This window comes from Pecten maximus, chromosome 11 (assembly GCF_902652985.1).
Source record: "Pecten maximus chromosome 11, xPecMax1.1, whole genome shotgun sequence".
In the NCBI taxonomy this organism is placed as follows: domain Eukaryota; kingdom Metazoa; phylum Mollusca; class Bivalvia; order Pectinida; family Pectinidae; genus Pecten; species Pecten maximus.
In genome coordinates, this window is record NC_047025.1 from 17609105 (window position 1) to 17629018 (window position 19914).

A 19914-nucleotide genomic window follows, 5' to 3' on the forward strand; every position below is an offset into this window, starting at 1 on the left:
TTAAGGAGAACTACTGAACTCAAAAATTACAAAGGTATACTTTTGTTGGTAAATGGAATAGTCTATAGGTTTTAAAAAAGTAATGCATAATGTAAAACAGTGTTTTCACGCATTACTTTTTTTTAAAGAAAAGAGATTGAACTTCTGTTGAATTCTGGATAAAATGTTCGCTTCAGTAGAACTGTACACCATTCGCATCTTATTGATAAGATAACATATCGGTAGCTTCACATTCCACACAAGGGAAATAACTCGTAAATACACGAGGTAGGTAAGCCTCGTTCCTGCACCTTCGCGGGTCATCCTTGGCAGCCATTTTGACTCGAGAGAATGGAATACGGACTAAAAAGGAAATTCATCGGTGTCGACCTCCTTTGAAACAGTCAACACAGTGGTTTACGTGGCACCAATAGCTTCATCAGTTATTGAACTTTGAGATAGTGTCGATAGATTTATTCTCAATGTAGGTCTGTATGGGAAACGAACCAACATTTTACATGGTACAACTAACGAGAGTTTCCAGTTTTACGGGAACCGGGAGGGTGCTGTCTCGGGTTCCTCGCATATGTTTAGTGTTTGTTGTGAAGTAAACACTAAACGTTTTCTTAGTTTGTTCCGTCCAAGAAACAGCCATTTTTCGCACATTCAGCAAGTACTTTAGGGAAATTAGTCAGTTAGGCCAATCTATACGAAAATTTGCAAAAATGCCGGCGCAAAGTCGTGCACGAGTGTATGCTGATGTGAACATCCACAGACAAAGAGAGTACTGGGACTACGAGTCTCATGTAGTCGAGTGGGGGTAAGTGACCATACAGATGTAATACAGCAAATATTAACGCTACAAAGCATGGACATGTATTGTTTTATTGCAAGGAAACGAAACATTTTTGAGTAATATGCCCCCATGGGCGCCTCTTGTAGGCATCGCTTGAGTGTACGTCAGTAGACAACGCGATATGGAAAAAATGTTGTTCCACAAAGTTAAGATATTCTGAACTCTTAAAATAGACGAATATTTTTGTTTGACTGCTTGCTGGTACATGTGAACGGTTTCCTCCCATAAGTCTACTACTTCATATGTACATCTTCCATACAGCGCACGTGTATAGATGGAGGGGTTATAATCGAGAGCAGATTGTTGTACGCGTGTGGGAGTATGTTTTCAAACAATGCCTAATTATTTAAAGCAGACAAGCGTTGAATGATATAGACCATTATTTTTGGCGACAGACATACAAAAACAATGATAAAATGATAAGTATTAAAATTATGCTAAGTGTGTATTTTTTCTTGTAATTTTGATAATTGAATTTTGAAAACATTTTTTTTGTGTCATTTAAAATTTTCCCTATATGATATCCTTGACATGTCATTTGAAGAAAACTAAGTCTGAGAATTGCGGTTGGACACGATAGACAGGTTGGGGAAAACTGCCACTAGTGTATTAAATGCAAACTTGCCTATATGTATGGATTTTTTTACTAAAAATTGCCCAAGTCAAAGGATATTTTACTGGAAGATGATTGAAAGTTCTGACGAGTTAGAAACTTTATTTTACTCTACTTGAAGTATTGCATCAACTTTTGATACTTTCCCGTGTGCAAATTAATTTACTATTCATTTGTATGATGTTTCATGACTAAATAAATTAAACTTAGACCAAAAAACAGATGGAAAATAGAGTTTAAAGTGATTATTAGTAACAAACCCATATACCAATTGGCGTATAATAGGCAAGTTTGCGTATTATATACAAGATGGTGGTTTTTCACTGATAGACACATATTGTACATAGTCTATAGCTTCATATTAAGCAAGTTCATGCATGTGTATGAAAACTTAAAATTTTAACCATGCAAAAAAAAAAAATTGTTGTTTCTGAAAAACATATTCTGTTTTCAAATCTTATTCCAAGGCAAGCACTTACAAAAAAAAACCACAGTAATTTGAAGTGTTGTAATAATTAATTGCCATTTATGAAGTTAAGAATTGTTATATCCATAAATCTGTAACATACAGAAATGATTATAGGAAATTGTATATGAAACAATGTTGCATGTATGATTTTGATCTTTATTCTTTTGTTTGACATACCGTATATGATACACATGTACTTGTAATTACATTTCAGGCAACAAGATGACTACCAAATCGTCAGAAAGCTTGGCAGAGGAAAATACAGTGAAGTCTTTGAAGCAGTGAATATCACAAACAATGAGAAGTGTGTCATAAAAATTCTAAAGGTATACCTACATAAGGTTCAGATTGCTCAAATACCCATATTGATTGGTTTCTAATTTTTATATAAGAATAACCCCAATTAACCTGTTGGCGGTCAACTATTTGTGGGGTCCTATTCAGAATTCGGAATTCTCTGATGAAGGGACTAGGAAGAAGATCTGTTGTATCCTCCCTGCATGTGACTGTCAGAGATAATTAACGACGTCATAGCCCTTGCACAATTGGCAGATAGGGGACCACTTGAGACCAAATTTAATCTGCTGTCTTCGCAATAAACTTCATATCTTCATACTCTTTCTTTCTGTAATTTTCTTCTGTTGGTTTGCTTGGTTAAAGTAGACATCCCTTCTTGTATAACACTGGCTGCTTTTGAAAGTGCAGATGGCTTAATCATTCTGTTTGTTCTATTTCATTTTGACTTAATTCTGTTCACTATTTTTACTAAAAAAAAGTTTTTTAATAGGGTTGCATATACACATGTTATGTTTGAATGAAATATTAATGTTCATTTGTGGAATATTTTGTTACAGCCTGTAAAAAAGAAGAAGATCAAAAGAGAAATAAAGATTCTTGAAAATCTGCGTGGAGGCACAAATGTCATTTCTCTCTTGGCTATAGTTAAAGACCCTGTGGTGAGTATAATAAACTTCAGACACAGTACTTAAAACACACATTGACTTCAAGCTTTGTTTTTGTAGGAGTCCTGAAATGCAAGTCCACCACAAATGTCACACGCATGTGTCTGATGTGATCTAACTTGCACATATCAACATGGAGACAAGTAGAATTTCTGTTTCATTTTGTGGCTCAGAAATATGGACAGTTCTTCAACATGGTTGCTAAATCCAGTGTTATTTATAAATTCTATAATGCTTTTACTATTGAAGGGTCAGCTAATAGGGAGAATACTGTGGTTCATTAAAAAAAATTCAAAATTGGGAGAGTTCCTTTGCCATTTGTTTCATCTTTCCCTGTCATGGAGGTGCATTCATGTGTATACAAAAACAGATTTGTTATACAGTGTGAAAACAGACCAGATCACTGATAATTGGAAAAGTAATTATTCACTGCACCTTAATAACTCCAATGTTATCTTTGTTCAACTTTTTTGCTGATTTGCTAGGTCAGAATTTTTCGATGTTCAAGTGAGTTGAAGTGAAAACATTAATTTCTGAAAATGTTTTAATTGAATAAAGTGGTAGATTGTTAACTCCTTCCGTACTCGTGACATCCTGAGACATCAAAAAAATGTGCTTCTGTATCCTTATGACGTTTTGAGACGATGCTCTAAACATGCCTTTCCTTTGTGATGTCTCAAGTGGTCATGAAACACGTTTGTGTAACTGGCCGGTTAAGCATTCGTATGTTGGAATTTATTTGCGAAATATGTATTTAACAAATAGTGAGTATTAAAAGTAAAATGATTGGTAATTTTATGAGTTTAAAGCATATTTAATTGTTAAAATAAGCTAATGCTTAGAAAGTGGCTGGTTTATGCTGGGTTGTTTTCACTGACAAAAAAATGGCGGACTCAGATTTTACTGTCAGTTTCTAAGGCTAATTAAAGGAAAAAACACATTCAGTGACATGCAGAAAGAACCAAAAAATGTAGTGACTGAAATTTGAATGAGTGTAGAAATAGATAAACACATCGTTTTTGCAAGTCCACCACAGATGTCGCATGTATGTGTCGGATGTGATCTAACTTGCAGATATCAATGATGGAGACAAGTAGAATTTCTGTGTCATTTTGTAACTCAGAAATATGGACAGATCTCCCACATAGTAGCAATACATGTAACTTATTTCCTGCCAGTCTAACATTAGAAAAACAATTCAGACACACTTGTACATACTAATGAGACTTCATCCTTAGTCCTAGGTGAAAATGGCATTATCGCTTATTTACCCCTGGTTACTTGAGCTGTGTTGCCTACATTTCTTACCAACAAAAAAAACATTGGCTGAAAATACCAGTCATATATAAAGATGATTTTAAACAACACTTTGACCGAGTGTCCTAGGCTCGGTTATAACCGGAACAAGGACGTTAAGCCCCATCAATCAATCAACACTTTGATTAGACCAGATTTCCGCTCAGCTACCGGTGGAAACCAATCAAATTTGAGATGAATTATAAATTTGTGATGAATTATTCATGTTATCACGTGCGATGTAGTCCCAGTACCCAGGTATAAATAAACGAAAGTGCGATTTTCACCTTGGGCCAAAGTTGCTGAAACTTGTTCTATTTACAATTTAGTGATCATTTCAACTCTGAATTATTGTTCAACCCAACATCTACATGGCAATTGTCTTGCTCTGTAAGAATGTTTTGAAGCCTGAGTTGAGTGAATTGAAGAAAAATAATAATTTATCTATATTCTATGAAATATTCCAGTCTGTTTGAAACAATTTATCTATAATTACAGAGTCTGGTTAAAACAATAGATAGATTTTCAATTGCTGAAGTACTATATATGTTATCATTGCAAGTACACCACAAATGTCATATATGTATGTATCAGATGTGATCTAACTTGCAGATATCAATGATGGAGACAAGTAGAATTTCTGTGATCTTGTGGCTCAGAAATATGGACAGATCTTCCACAAAGTTTGCATATATATTTTGAAAGTACATGTATATGAAATGTTATTTTATACCTGATATAAACAACAGTTTCATAACGCTCATCTTGAGTCTTGAGCTATGTCAAAATGCTGCTGTAGTCGTAATTGCTAATGTGTTGAGAGTTACTGTTGTCATGATTATAGCATTGATGTGTTAATTTAGAAGACTCTCCCTTAGATCATGGGTTTGAATTGGAAATGCACATTGCAAGGAAAAGTAATGAGGTATTCCCGAAGGGCATGATGTCTATTGTGTTTGTTTTTCCCACTTGACATGTCATGATTTAAAATGCTTTGAAATCATGAGGAAATTGATGAATTGAAAACATTGATTTATTATTAGTTATAGTTGGGCTAGTGGTTAGATTTTTCAAACATTTTAAGTTTAATTTGCACCCACTGCCTGAAAGGCATGCAAGAGATGATTTTTTGATTGACTAAAAAAATCTCATTGTATGGTAACAGCGTAAGCATTGAGTTGAACTGAACATAAATCCTTAACAGCCCAATCAGATCTTCATAACGTTATAATGATAAATTGGTTTGATTTCATTGTTGCAAGTCCACCACAAATGTCACACACATGTGTCGGATGTGATCTAACTTGCACATATCAAAATGGAAACAAGTAGAATTTCTATGTCATTTTATGGCTCAGAAATATGGACAGATTTCCCACATAATAATATACATATAACTGTCTAATAGAAAAACAACAAAACTAAGATGGCTATGCACATTGCTAGCCAACAATGTATTTAGGTAACAAATTATAATCCGTTTTCAACACTTTTGATAGCCTGTTCATTTAGCACCCACTGCCGGAAAGGCAGGCAAGAGATGATTTAGTTATTGACATTTTGAACTGAATATTCATAACTTAGTTTATAATGATAAATGGGTTTTATTTCATTGTTGCAAGTCCACCACAAATGTCACATGCATGTGTCGGATGTGATCTAACTTGCACATATCAAAATGGAAACAAGTAGAATTTCTATGTCATTTTATGGCTCAGAAATATGGACAGATTTCCCACATAATAATATACATATAACTGTCTAATAGAAAAACAGAGAGTCTTCTGACACTCTTGTATGTATACTCTAATCTGTTATTCTACTTGACCTATGGACAATCAGTCAAACTGAAAATTTGACTGACAATGTATTAATATCTGCACATTGTAAATACATCATTGAAAGCACTGATGTTGATGCAGTATACCTTGATAGGATCTAAAAATAAATCTAGATTAAAGATTCCATGTCTTCTCTAGCTTTTTAACTTTTTTGAGCAGTGGTACTATGTTTCATGAATGAAAATGTTTCCTCTATTTCCAGTCAAGAACACCAGCCTTGATATTTGAGCATGTCAATAACACAGATTTTAAGGTAAGTGACAACAATGTTTTAAATTGTACAAAAATAAATGAATAAATAGATCAATCATCATGTACATTGTATCTTGATGTAAATTTATATTTTTTGTTATAGTAATCATTCATTCCTTATTTTTCAGACATTGTATCAAACTTTCACAGATTATGACATTAGGTTCTACTTATTTGAATTGCTAAAGGTAAGTTGTTCTGAGTTCCTCTTTAAAAATTATATGTTTAAAATTTGACAATAGTCTGTATCCTTAGTCTGCAAGTAATGCCATATGTTGTCTGCTATCAATAAATAAAACTATTTATTCCCCACGTAATATAGTGCATTTCACAGACCTGCACAAACAATCCTGTCAAAGTGATATATGTTAAAATAAAAGTGCAACAACAGTAATATGTAATGTTTGCACATAGTATCATATATTATAAATTGGATCTTCTTTTCAGATTAAACAGGGTCCTCTTCTGCATACTGAATGAGATTCCTGAATATTATCTGGGGTTCATTTTAATTTCTATACTTCAAAAAGGCTGTTAGGAAGGCTTTAAGCAAACATCTTATTATACCCCCGCAACGAAGTTAGGGGGGTATACTGGAATCAGGTTGTCCGTCCGTCTGTCTGTAGACGCATTTGTCCGGACAACTCCTCCTAAACCGATGGGCCAATTCCGATGAAACTTGACACAAATATTAATGATCATGTGTAGATGTGCATGCCACTTTATTTTTCTCAAAATTATGGTTGCTATGGCAACTGGTCACTATAAACAAGTTTTCCGATAAGAACCATAACTTTAAGTTTGTCCGGACAACTCCTCCTAAACTAAACGGCCAATTTCAATGAAACTTCACACAAATATAGAGGACCATGTGTAGATGTGCATGCCACTTTCTTTTCTTTCAAAATTATGGTTGCTATGGCAACTGGTCACTATAAACAGGTTTTCTGATAAGAACCATAACTTTTAAGTTTGTCCGGACAACTCCTCCTAAACCGATGGGCCGATTTCAATGAAACTTCACACAAATATAGAGGACCATGTGTAGATGTGCATGCCACTTTATTTTTCACAAAATTATGGTTGCTATGGCAACTGGTCACTTTATTACTGGGTTATCTTAGTTAGCCTCTAATTAACAGTTCCAATTCACCATTGACTCGTGCAGATTGCGGGGGTATTAGTCAGCCATCCTGGCGACAGTTCTAGTTTGCAATGGGGTTCATCATGGCTACTGCCATTGACAAATCTGTTTCCTGTCAACATGCATATTGGGCAATTCACTGCTTTTCTATAGATGTGATCTTTTGGATTTTTAGGTCACCTGAGACAAAGTCTCAAGTGACCTATTCTAATCCCCATTTGTCCGTCGTCGTGCGTCGTCTGTCGTGCGTCCGTAAAGAATTTACATTTTCGACTTCTTCTCCAAAACCCCTGAACCAAATTCAATGAAATTTGTCTGGAAGCTTCTATGGCCAAAGGTTAACCAAAATTGTGAATTATATGGTTCCCTACCCCAAGGGGCCTGAGGGTGGGGCTAAAAAGGGCAAAATTGACTAAAACTTCAAAAATCTTCTTCTCAAGACCAAAATAAGCTAGAATCAAATACCCTTAATAGATGGAAGGGTCTTAAAAAGGTGCTTTACTAAAATTCTGAATTTAATGACTCTGGGGTCACACGTTTACCTCTGGGGAGGGGGTAAATTTTACTACAGTTTATATAGGGAAATCACAGTTTTGACTATGATTTGTTTGATTTCTATTGGAATTCATTCTAACTTTGTTAACAGTATCAGCATGGGATGACAGCTTAATGGTATACACATGTTGGTCCTGACTGACCCCTAGGGGCTGTTGGGTGGGGCCAAAAAGGGTAAATTGAATTAACTGAAATATTTCAAATCTCAGGTGACCGTTAAGGCCCATGGGCCTCTTGTTTTTTATCCATTTGTGGTACTTGTTAGTTGTATTTGTCATTATTTCTCAGATACCTGAAAAATAAATTGGAATACTTTCTTTACATTTTCCTGGACTGGTCATATCTGTCATACAGTGTTTGCTAGTAGTATTTGTTAAATTATCAGACCATTGAGATCAAGGATTTCATCTATTCTATTTCAAGCTTGAATGATGTTAAACAATACAAAGACATGCATTGTATGTACTGTTAAAATGACCTGTTACGAGATCTGTTTCTTACTTCAGGCATTGGACTACTGTCACAGCATGGGTATCATGCACCGAGATGTGAAACCACACAATGTCATGATTGACCATGAAACCAGAAAAGTTAGTATCAAGTATTTCATGGATATGTTAATATAACTGTTTTATTTATTGGCAGAAAATTTCAAAGAATAAGTTCACATGTACCAGCAAATGAAATGATGTTAATGGAGCAGTAAATATATTCAAATTATGAAAGAGATCATGAATAAGATTAATACAACATTGTAGGTTCTTTTTAAATGTGCTCTTGAATGATGTTCCTGTTTTACTGCAGTTGAGGTTGATAGACTGGGGTTTGGCAGAGTTCTATCATCCAGGCATGGAGTACAATGTAAGGGTAGCTTCTAGGTATTTTAAAGGCCCAGAATTATTACTGGACTATCAGGTAAGAATCTTTCTTCTTAGACATAGAATGTATCCTATAGCTACACTTTCACTTCTGAACTTGCTACTTTTCAGAAAGATATTTATTTTACGTATTACGCATATAAATAATTTAACATCTGTTTATTGTTAATAATTAAAAATATGCCCGATGTGAACCTTTCCATTCTTCAGTATGCATCCTTAATATCATTCACTGTTAATTAAGCTTTAATAAAATCCCATATCAGTTTGTATGGTATTCACTGTTAATTAAGCTTTAATAAAATCCCATATCAGTTTGTATGGTATTCAGTGTAAATTGCTATTTCCCACCTGTAATGTTAAACAAGAGGAATATTGTGGTAACTCCATGCTTTCTATTACAGATGTATGACTACTCACTAGATATGTGGAGTCTTGGTTGTATGTTTGCTAGCATGATTTTTAGGAAGGAACCATTTTTCCATGGCCATGACAACTATGATCAGGTAAAACACAAATACAGTTCTGATTATGAATGTGTATATAGGGTGATAAAACTTATATATCTACATAGAAAAATTGTTATAAAAGACATGGATTATGCCCCGTAGTCTGGTGTTTGGAATGAAAATTCTGTTTGGTGTGTAATATACAAATTAAGTACATTTTAAATTTGTATATCGCTTTAAAAGTTTCGGCAAAGTTGGAGAAAATGTTTTTTTTTTTTTCCCTTCTATCAATCTTCCATTGTTTGTCTGGTGATTGTATTTATCAGTGGATTGTGATGGTTTTCTTACATTGAACAACCTTGGAAAAGTTCAAATATCTGATTTTTTCAAGCATCAAGATTGCTGTTGCCAAAAACTAGATTTTCACTCTTACTTTTGTCATTGATAGTTGTCATATTTACAATGATGGTAATGAGCAGTGGTGTAATGATTCACAGATGCATCAATGTGTTGGATGGCAGAGTGGTGCATCGATGCATCGTCTATCCTTGATTTGTATCTCAATACTTGGAAATTTGTAGTTATCTCCCTTGACCAACGTTAGCTTACATTTTGTAGTAAACAACATGGCTGACAAGGCCGTTCCAGCAGCTTATAAAGCTGCCTTTTTGAGTTTTTTCAAATCAAAATGATCTAAATTCAAGGACGTTTTATGGGAAACGGACAAAACATATGTTTTTTGTAACAAATATAGACAAAGACTCAAATATTCTGGAAATACCACAAACACAAACATGACTACTGTACAATGGAATACCAGATATCTGATAGGTCATCAGCTTCTCATATATATCGTGATAAGTATCGTATCATGACCCCGGTATCGCGATACGAATCGTATCGCTACCCACCTTGTGATACACAGCTCTTAATAATGAGGAAACTACAGTTTGCATTGAACATATTTTGGACAAGTCTGAATATTGCATGATCACTCAGAGGTCAAAGTCACTAATCATTATTACCAACAATATTGCACTGTTACACTCTTTGCCACTTTCTAGCATCCTTACCAATTGCTAAATATGACAAAAATCTTGCAAGCATGTTTGCTTTTAGTTATTCAATTGAGGACGGTAATTAACTCTTTAACATTTTTTGACAGTTGGTGCGGATAGCCAAAGTGTTGGGAACAGATGAGTTGTATGCTTACATAGAAAAATATCAGATTGATTTGGATCCTAGGTTTAATGATATTTTAGGAAGGTAAGTAATTTTCTCTCTGCTATGAAGCTCTAATAAATTATTATTTTGATTCAGGTTACTTGTTGTTTTTTAATATTTACCACAAACTTTAAATGAAGCCCTAAATGAAGATTTCAATACAATTTTTTACAATTATCTTTTTCTTTATATAAGTATTTAAGAAAAAGGTGGGAATGATTTGTACAAATTAATGTTGCATTTATCTTTTTCTTTATAAACTTCAAAGGCATTCAAGAAAAAGGTGGGAAAGGTTTGTACATAGTGAAAATCAGCACTTGGTAAGCCCAGAAGCACTGGATTATCTAGACAAACTACTACGATATGACCATCAAGACAGACTCACAGCTAGAGAAGCAATGGAACACCCATATTTTTGTAAGGATGTTATAAACGAAAATCAAAATTTTCTATGAATTAAACTAGGAAGTAAATTGATATCAAACAGAATTTTTCAAACTACACAAAGCCTCAGGAAACCAGTAATATAAATGTATGAATAAAATCTGCCCCGATCATACTTGACCTTTGGATCAAGTACTCTTTAAATAGAAATAAGTTTCTGTGCAATAACTTTAGTTTTCTTGGGCCCATCACAGCATCTTTAATCGTATTTCCTGATTTAAAATGCTTGTTTGGGATTGCTTTTCAGGCCTGAAGGTTAAAAGGTAAAAGTCCCTGTTACTAGAAATAGAAAATTGGTTTATATATACTGTTTCTTTTCATGTAAAAATGTTGCTGGAAAACGTAGGTTGCTGCTGCTGATTCAATATTTATTTTGTTTTTACTTGACATGTACATATCAGAGGGACTCAATGGCTAGATTTCGTTCTTTTTCTCCATGCATTCGCTTTCGGGCATGAATGGATACTTGTATTAAAGACTATTTTACAAAATTACAATATTTATTGTGAAAAATTGAAAAAGATTTTAAGCTTCAAACCTTCACTGATAAACACTCCAGTTTGAGTCTTCTACCATTTGCTGTTTTGATTTGAGATAGCACAGTAATCAAATGATAGATCCATTACGAAACACCAAATTCAGTCCAACTGCTTGAACTAACCTGTCCGTAGCAGCTCAAAAACAGGCATGGGCATCCGATTTGCTCCCCTTGCTTTTGCTGTGCCATGTCAGCCAAGTAAATTTCATAATTAACAGAAAGTGTATAATTGTTAACATACTTTCAAATGTATTAACACTATCATCATTTATGAAACGGAAATCTTACCATTGAGTCCTTGAAACAATTTGATATTACAAAGAGCTGACCTATTTATGTTTCAGACCCTATAGTGAAGGAACAGGGTAGGATACCATCAATGTCTGGTCACAGTTCTCCAACCCCAATCACAAATGCAGGACAGATAGGAGGTACAGCCAATAAACAATTTCGCTAGCTCTTTCTTTCTCACATATTTGTGTCTAGGAAAGATGGCCCCGACATGCTGGCTATAACAGCTGTGCAAGGGTAGTATCAGCAAAGGCAGCTAGGGCTGATCCTGGAACAGTTGGTCTCTTGGTGACCTTTCATATGGCAACATCACTAATACGAATTCATATAGCATACAAGGGAAACCAGTATCATTAATAGAAAAAATGCTAACATAGTTGAATAGAAATCTTTTTTCTGGAGGGATTTTCATTGCCTTTATGAAATGAACTTCTGTATATGTGGTTAAAATGTAATTTTACTAAGTGATAGCTGATTGTCTTCAGATTTCCAATATATATATATAGTTAATACATATAACAAGAAATGAATCACTGTTTATATAATGTGACATTAAACACACCATATATGCCTTGTTCATCAGTACTATCTGCACAAATAGCAGCTTGAAAAGTTTGAGTGATATTATAAAATGTTTGCAACAAAAATGAAAAATTCATGCAAACTATTTGATATGTATTATTTAAAAAGTGTGTGTTTGTAAAAGTATATTTTGTAATCTTAACTTGATAGTGAATCCTGCTCGTGTCTAAACTTTAGTCCCTACCATTGTGTGCCAAAATATCCCTCCAGCAATATTAACCAGTGTGAATTCCTTCCCATGAACTGGATTTCTTGCTTGATGGGTTTGTAGTGTCGGTACAATGGTACACAGAGACTTGTAAAATGTGATGTGTTAATAATATTTAAAAATAGGTAACGGTAGGTGAATTATATTATTGAAGCCATAGAAATTCAGTAGGAGAGAAAATTAATTCTGTAGTTTTGTTTATATGTGGATGTTGGTCATTAAACATATTTAATACATGGGTTTATCAGTGGTAATACCTTGATGTATCATATACCTTGAAACATTAAAACCTTTTACAAAATGTAATTTGAAAGAATCTTCGGTTTTGCAACTAATTGTGCCTGTATAAGTATACAGTTTACAAATTCTAGACTGAATTTGGAGCTCATACAGGTGTTGGTCTTGTTGCCAGTGTTTGAAAAAGAGGTGAAGTCCATTTAAGATGTAACAAAAATTATTCATTTTAGGTGTCTGAAATTATTTGCTTTATACATTTTGATACGCTCTATTTTATTATTTTTAGAGGATAAGAAAGGCGAACATAGTCATGTAATATCATATGCAATGATTTTTAATTTATTTTTCAAATATATAGATTCTTAACTAGTCCAAAAACACCCATATTGCCAAAAGAAAGTTACACATAGACATGAAGTATCAATGCCTCAGGTGAACACATTGTTTCCAATTCATTAACTGATCCAATTATACATGTGACATTCCATTTTGTGTCATGGTGTGGGATTCAGGGAGTCTGGAGCAGCATTTAGTCTGTCCATGCCTGCTTCGGGCAGATGTTCAAATTACACATTCTGTTGGTGATAACAACATGTGAGCAGAAGAAGGGAAAGCACATATGTATGTTATCCCAGCCAGACACAACTGATCAGGGAGACCACGCTAGTTAAAACTTCCACCTTTTGTCTTAACAGCTTACAGAAGCTTATGCCATTTTCCATATAACTGCTTGCAAACTGTGTGCTTCTGTTGCCTTGGCTTTTATAAGAGTAGATTTTTGATATAAATGCAGTTATCTAATATAGCATAAAAAATCCTTATGAAGCTTAAAATTCTCCATTGCATTTCGGATATGATGGTGTTGGAATCTGGCATTTGCTTTTGCATGAAATGCATTCTCTAATGTTATCATATAGGCAAACTTGTTTAGTCTGTATATGAGCACTCCTCAGTCAAAATCTGCATGTAAAATTGAAAGAAAATATAGATGGGAGAAACTGAAGCTGCATTTGTATAAGAAATTTAAATTCTAAAGTAGTGAAAAGTCATTTCGTTTATATTTTTAATGTTAACTTAAAAGCTTGCTACACAAGTTTGCCAAGAAGGGGAATCTTTCTATATTCCAACTGTGTGTAGGTTATTTATATTTAATGCCTGTCAACATAGATAACTTTATTTCAAACTATGCCTCATACAATATTTATGGCAGATGTTCTAGTTTTATAATTACCATACTGCCTTGCAATATATATAATATCTGTTTCATCAGAAATCTACTCTTCTTCAGTAATGCTTGCGAATGATCCTTGTATAAATGAAGTAAATAAGAAAAAAAATTCGAAGGAAAGTACATATTTTAGAAGGCAAAAGAATTGAAAAATTCTTTGCAAAGATTTTAGAACATGACTCTCCTGATTTGTTCCAAGGTTCTGCCTTACAATGCTACCTAACAGAATGGTATTTGAGGCAGATTCTTGGATAATTTGGTGTTTGGCAGCAAAGAAAACATTAAATTTTTATCCCACATTTTGGTTTATGTAAAAGGTAATAATTGCACTCTCAGTAGGCATTACAAATCAATGCTACTGAATACAAATTTGATAGACAAAAATAACACCCTGACCTATGTAAACATTTTACTTCATTTGCTAATATTAAGCTTGAGTAGATGTGAGGAGCATTTTGAGTGACATGAACTTTTCTTTCTTTCTGCCCACCACAGGTGCTCCTCCCGCGGTGAACAGCTCCGTGGCAGTGTCCAGCTCTCCTGTCATGACCCCTAGTATGTCGCCCCTCCCCAACAGTGCTGCGGCAACAGCCCAGTCATAGGGGGCCAGCAAACGTCACATTGCCTGCCTGTCTGTCTGCCTGAATGCCTGCCTGCCTGTCTGTCCGCTGTCAGATCAAATCTGTCGGCTAGTCGGTCTGTCTGTGTGGGCACATCCAGATCAGTATGTGAACATTTGTGACCAAGTGAATGTGCTATATGGAAGATTTTAGTATCAAAGAGGGCCCAATCAGTACGTTAATGATGATAAATATTATTATAGTACCTGGTCTGAAAGTCAAAACATGTTCCATTGTGATGTAGTTTATAATGAAATGTAGTTGGTACATTTGTGACGATTATGTTACTTGGGTGTATTGGCTGTACCGCTATTAGTGATATTGACTTCTTGATATGAGTGAAATGTACGGATTTCCTCAACATTTACAGTATATATGGTGTACACTACAAACATTTGCAATTTTTAGCGCTCTGGTTAATGTACTGGACAGTGTGGGGACACAGACTCCTTGAGTGATTTGTTGAAGGTGATATTACTCACCTTGTACATGACTGGGCAGGTTAATTACATAGAAGCTAGGTAACTAACAGAGTAAGTGTCTATTAATGCAGTATTTGGTGTCTAACTCTTTGTGCTACAGATGTGTTATTAGTGTATATGAACATATTTAAGGGGACGGGGGATTCAACAATTACAATACCTATTTACCTATAATAGATGGAGACATACCCTGTTTTGTCTCTAACTTTATCACCCATGGTCATTCACTTGCATTTATTTATTAATAAGTGATGTGTATAATGTATTGTAATGTGATTCGATTTATACAAATAATTAGAACAACAGTTGTGAAGTATAATACACTAGTATATTTGTTACAAGATAGGTGGTAACAAGTTTTATTAATAAAACAAATTGTATTGTTATTTGTATAAACTGATATAAAACAGTATAATATATTTTCATGATTGTCTCAAGTTGAAAGATGGTAAATCCCAGTTAAACTGAAGATGCAAACATATTGTTTAAGACATTACTGAGCATCAATTGTGTATCTGTATCGGCCTCAGCAATCACCATTTTCTGTTGCATATGTAACATGTAGACATACCTGTCAACTCTCACAATCTTGGTACAACAGTCTCGAGCTTTTATATGAAGCTCCATATTCTTGCAAAATCATCACGGACATTGGTCTGGTTTATGGTAAAAGTGTGGGTGTGTGTGTGTGAAACTGATGATGATGGACTTATTGAACATTGGCCAGGGTGATCAGATATAACAGGGTATGGGTGTTGAGGGCATTGGTGTGACTTACCAGGTGGCTAGTAGAATTCGTCAATCAGGGAAACTTGATTGACACTAGAGTGAAGGTCCTTATTCTGTAGTGTGTATCCAAGTTTTATCTCGGTCAATACATCAATATGTCTTGGGTATATCAATTTTGCATGTGTGTACATCCTTAGGTCAAGGAGTGTCACCATGGTATATTGGGTATTGTATCCTCTAATTATGGCCCTTTTAATTGGTTGTTGCTTGACTTGGTAATTGATTCTAGAAAGTGTTATCAAATTTTTTATTTATTTTTTTCCCAAATGGTTTAAACACAGCACTGATCAAACCATGCTCTCTGTAAGACCAGTCTGTCTCTTTAGAAATCCAAATCTCACTTCCTGTTTTATGTTGGGGTTGACAGGTATGCTTGTTAAACCAACTAGATATAATCCCTCACAAATGGTGTGTCTATAGCAAGTTATATTTAGCAGCATAATACTTTGTTAAATATTGACAATGGTTGAGTCTGTGTAGACAGAACAGGATAGATGCTTCATCAATGTTTTAACTGATACATGCTCGATAACTGGGTCAGAATGTCCTGTTGGTTCATATCACTTGTCATATCTACATAATGTTGCAACTGACCACAGTCATGTGAGATTCTATCATATTCTCTTTAACTTGTGTGTAGGAAGTATGACAGGAGGGCAACCTGAGATTTTTATGTGATACAGTAATCTTATGAATGAATGTGTGCTTTACATGCCAAAATGTGTTTTAAGAAAATGTGAGGTTTATGTTCAATTTTTTTTAGAAGGCTGGTATGGGATAACACTATATTTGAAGCATATGTTTTGTTTAGGTTCCTAATGGACAAAAGAGTTTGTAGCCTTATATTGTGAATAAATTTTGAGGTAATTTTTCAAGAAAACATAAAACATGTTTTTTGTATGTTAAAATTTAAGATATTGTAAATTGGAAGTGAGTGACTTAGTATGTGTATTTGAATTTGCTTTGACATTATGATTGTTAGGGTACAATTTTTTCTTCTTCTCCAGACTAAAAGTTCAAACAGCTTCCATAGAACCTAAAATGCCCAGATACTTTGGTTTCTTTGTAGAGTGCAACCACATTCATTCATACACTGGTTTTTGGCTACAATGGAACCAAATTATCTGGACACTGGTTTCGGGTAATCCAGACACAAGGGTTTGTGTTTGCTCCCTCTAGATAAGTTTCTGGGCACTATGGAATGAACTCTAATATAACCTTTGTAGTTCGGACAATTTAGTTCCTTATTAACATAGACATTATGGATCTGTATGCTGTGAAACCTAACAAGTCTGGTTTCTATCAAGTGTGGTTGACAGGGCCTCATTAGTTGATAAATTGTTTGCTATACAGTGACACTTCCTTAAATAGTCATTTCGGTTCTTTGTTAAAAGAACTTTCATTATTCCAGGTAAAGGTAGTTACACTACTAATTGTACTAGACTGGACTGACCTGATATTATGGAAATATTTAAGTTGCATACATTCAGTCTGATCAATGTTATGTAGCACAAAGTCAGTCTGATCAATGTTATATAGCACAAACTCAGTCTGATCAATGTTATGTAGCACAAAGTCAGTCTGATCAATGTCATGTAGCACAAACTCAGTCTGATCAATGTTATGTAGCACAGTCAGTCTGATCAATGTTATATAGCACCAAAGTCAGCCTGATCAATGCTATGTAGCACAAAGTCAGTTTGATCAATGTTATGTTGCACAAACTCGGTCTGATCAATGTCATGTAGCACAAACTCAGTCTGATCAATGTTATGTAGCACAGTCAGTCTGATCAATGTTATATAGCACCAAAGTCAGCCTGATCAATGCTATGTAGCACAAAGTCAGTTTGATCAATGTTATGTTGCACAAACTCGGTCTGATCAATGTTATGTAGCATGAAAGTCAGTCTGATCAATGTAATGTAGCACAAACTCAGTCTGATCAATGTTATGTAGCACAAACTCAGTCTGATCCATGTTATGTAGCACAAACTCAGTCTGATCAATTTTATATAGCACCAAAGTCAGTCTGATCAATGTTGCATAGCACAAACTCACTCTGATCAATGTTACGTAGCACAAACTTAGTCTGATCAATGTTACATAGCACTGATCAATGTTACATAGCAAAAAGTTGGTCTGATCGATGTTACATAGCATTGATTGATGTTACATAGCATTGATCAATGTTACATAGCATTGATCAATGTTACATAGCACCAAACTCAGTCTGATCAATGTTATATAGCACAAACTCAGTCTGATCAATGTTATGTAGCACAAACTCAGTCTGATCAATGTTATATAGCACAAACTCTGTGATCAATATTGGATGTGGATGCATTGGTGCAATTCTAGCATAGGGTATGTATAGTCTTCAGTAACTTATCACTTACAGTAAAATAGCTGTGGATTTCATTGGGCATCAACAATAGAATAAAAAAAGCAGAAATAAACATGTTAAAATTGTATGTATGTGATCATGATTTGGAAGTAAAATCCATGTTCAGAGAATTTAAGTATGTTGAAAGTAATGGTTATGATATGTTGAATGTAGTTTTTAACTCGGCATAGTAAGAAACTAAAAAAGAAATATCAAAATCAGTCTAGTTTTATTTTTGAATATTCGTGACTATTTTAACACACTTTAAGTAATTTCAGGTATGAAGCTTGTATTAATGAATTCTTTATATTACAAAGCAAAGTATTGAACATGCATTCATATGAAGATAAATTATGCAAGTGCTGTGTGTATAATAGTGTTGTATGAAGTATCTAGATGCACAAAGGCATATGTTTGTACCATAGAGCTGTGTATGAAGTCAGTCGCGATTTGGCTTCCCTGGTTCTGAAGCCAAAGGAGGTGGTCTTCACATGTTTATGTGGATAGTTATACAAGCATACAGGTGACCAAACCAAATCTTACATAGAGCAGGATACCGGAATTATTGATGTGCATTGTTTGTTTTATTTATGTTTTCCTCCAAATTTTGTAGAAATGTGGGGATGGGAGGGAATAATACTGTTATAAGTTTTCTTTTCTTGATAACTGCATTTTAGTATGGCCTAATTTGGAGGAAAAAATGAAAGGAAACGGCTCTAGATAAACCGGTATAAGTTTCTCTAACATTTTTGGTAAATTAGAGAAACCCACGTTACAGTATATTATTTCATTGATCTGCAAAGAATTTTAAAAAATAAAATTCTGAAATCTAGGTTGGTTTTATCTTTTATATGCAACCTAATGTTGCCTTAGAGATATGACATCACTAGTCACTATCTAGTTGAACAAGGGTTCTTCAGTAAGTGGCAGTTGGCAAATGCATATTGAAAATCATGGAAATGTATTTGCATCATCCACAGGTGTACAGTGTTCCATTGTGATATTGATGGGCAAAATGCTAAATAAATACATGTATAGATTTTATGCTAATATTTGCTAATGAAAAAAGGTTGTTTTTTTTACACAAGTAAAAGCTATATGAGATATTAACAGCTATACTAATACCAAAGTCGGTTAACCTTAATTTTAACTCTGAATTTTTGGTGACAGCAGCTTTTAAATAGGTTATTTAAAATTCTGCAAAATTTCACCTATGTTAAACCATAATAGAAATACATAATATCAAGTAAATATGATGTAAGACTAAATTAATAATCTTAGTTATTTTAGATAGTTTTAATTGCTTAGTAATGGTCATTTAAGATTTCACTTGGAGTGATCGGTCAGTTTTTAGTGAGTTCATTCACATGTGTTGCCTTATCTTCAAAATATCACATTCTGATTTACACCAAGTGTTTGCTGACAAGAGCTGAGGATTGTACTCTTATACTCATCCAACAAGATCTCTGCTTGAGATAACTAATTAGGAACACTAGATTTCATGGGTACTTGCTATTATAAAGATTGCAGAACTAATGTAATAAATTAAGGTTGATATTCGATACAAAACATCTATTTGAAGTGTGATAATT

The 19914-nt window shown here is 34.2% G+C and overlaps 1 protein-coding gene across 1 annotated transcript; it reads left to right on the plus strand.

The window, feature by feature from the left end:
• The first annotated feature begins 295 nt into the window (after window positions 1–295).
• LOC117337455 (casein kinase II subunit alpha) lies at window positions 296–19154 on the plus strand. Its single transcript, XM_033898444.1, has 12 exons — window positions 296–799; window positions 2132–2243; window positions 2772–2873; window positions 6219–6269; window positions 6397–6456; window positions 8474–8557; window positions 8772–8882; window positions 9250–9351; window positions 10460–10560; window positions 10787–10935; window positions 11845–11931; window positions 14542–19154. Exons 1-12 carry the CDS (start codon window positions 705–707, stop codon window positions 14646–14648), a joined length of 1161 nt encoding a protein of 386 aa, XP_033754335.1. The 5' UTR covers window positions 296–704; the 3' UTR covers window positions 14649–19154.
• The last annotated feature ends 760 nt before the right edge of the window (window positions 19155–19914 follow it).

Coding starts and splice junctions, on each gene's coding strand:
- LOC117337455 (XM_033898444.1), top strand. CDS start 705: ATGCCGGCGCAAAGTCGTGCACGAGTGTATGCTGATGTGAACATCCAC. Junction 8,558..8,771: donor TTGACCATGAAACCAGAAAA/GTTAGTATCAAG, acceptor GTTTTACTGCAG/TTGAGGTTGATAGACTGGGG. Junction 9,352..10,459: donor GCCATGACAACTATGATCAG/GTAAAACACAAA, acceptor ATTTTTTGACAG/TTGGTGCGGATAGCCAAAGT.